Source organism: Echinococcus granulosus (genome assembly GCF_000524195.1).
Source record: "Echinococcus granulosus chromosome Unknown EG_S00309, whole genome shotgun sequence".
NCBI classification, from domain to species: domain Eukaryota; kingdom Metazoa; phylum Platyhelminthes; class Cestoda; order Cyclophyllidea; family Taeniidae; genus Echinococcus; species Echinococcus granulosus.
This window is the reverse complement of record NW_020170689.1, coordinates 1-1,282: the sequence shown is the minus strand read 5'-3', so window position 1 is coordinate 1,282 and position 1,282 is coordinate 1. Positions and strand designations below refer to the sequence as shown.

Below are 1,282 nucleotides of genomic sequence, written 5' to 3'. Positions count from 1 at the left end.
ATTTTTAGCCGCTCAGGTCCACTGTTATTTTAGTGCCCATCAACACTTGACGTATGCAAAGCAGCCGATATTTGACAAATTGGGATCTGCAAAGCTGAGGTATAAAGGGATATATGAGGAGTGAGTTGACAGCTCCACAGTGAGAACGGCAAAGACATCTGCGATATTACGCATGATGCAAAACCTGCAAAAATTAGCGCTGAATAAGCATAATTTTACTAGTCCACTTTTTTGGAAACACTTTTGCCATCCTCGCTAAAAATAGCTTTTGATATTCATAACTTGATCTCACTTAGTAATGCATTGTCAAAGCTTCAGTTCCTTTTCCCTAACACTGTTTGGCTTTTGAGTATCAAAAACAAGCATCAATGGAGGTTCCGTACTGTTTTAAATTTACGTCACCTTTGGAAATATTTGTACACACGTGCAAATGCTACTGAAGGCTTGCAGTTGCCTTACAACTAGCACCAACACCATCTTCTCAGCCAATCGCAACATTTTAGCACATGGAATAGGGCAAAACTCCAACCTTCCCATTGGCTCGTGATGAACCGCGCAAAACCCACAAAACTTAGTGACTAGAGCTCCACCAAAAGGACACGGTATGCTGATTTGTCACAGTAACCAGTGCCTTGTCAAATAAACAGTCTCATGAAGGTAACCCTGCATTTGAAGTACTTCCAAGAAAAGGAAATAAATTTGTTAGAAGGAGGGCCGACTGCTAGCCAAGCCCTTGGCTGCATGTATTTTTACAGGAGATGAGTAACAGTTCCGTTTCTTCGCAGTAAACTTCAAAATAAAACTGACCCTATTGAAGGGATAATGCTTATCAAAACTTGAGCACAGGAAACGAACATCTACGTGAAGTTTGGAAATCAAATTGCCGGTTTCTCTGCGGTAAACATAAGAACCACCTGACATTGAGATTTGACTAGTTACCGATTTCGGATACACCTAACGGAGACAAATAAGTGCAAATAGATTTGAACCTTACCAAAATGACTAAGTGATGGCAGTTTCAGAACAATTTTTGTTTGATGAGACACACGGCTGCGGCGAACCACGCCTTCATGAAAAGCGTTGACGTGAGCAACAGTGTAGATGGTTAAGCCTCGGTTCTGGCGAGTTACGAATCAGAGGCATAGAGGGATGGACTCTCAGATAGTGAGATCTCCGATGCAGACGATATGTGCACAGCATGTGTACAGCGTGTGGGCAAGTGCTCACTGCCAAGATTGCTAAGGCTTGGAGCTCCATTTTGCTCATCACTCTGGTGCATTTG

General features: G+C 42.4%; 1 protein-coding gene across 1 annotated transcript; it reads left to right on the top strand. All coding sequences in view use genetic code 11, as the record gives it.

Moving 5' to 3' along the window:
• Nucleotides 1-172: 172 nt before the first annotated feature.
• Nucleotides 173-465, top strand: EGR_10945 (hypothetical protein; the record flags this gene model as incomplete). Its single annotated transcript, XM_024500194.1, has 2 exons — nucleotides 173-221; nucleotides 266-465. 2 exons carry the CDS (start codon nucleotides 173-175, stop codon nucleotides 463-465), a joined length of 249 nt encoding a protein of 82 aa, XP_024345390.1.
• Between the last annotated feature and the right edge of the window lie 817 nt (nucleotides 466-1,282).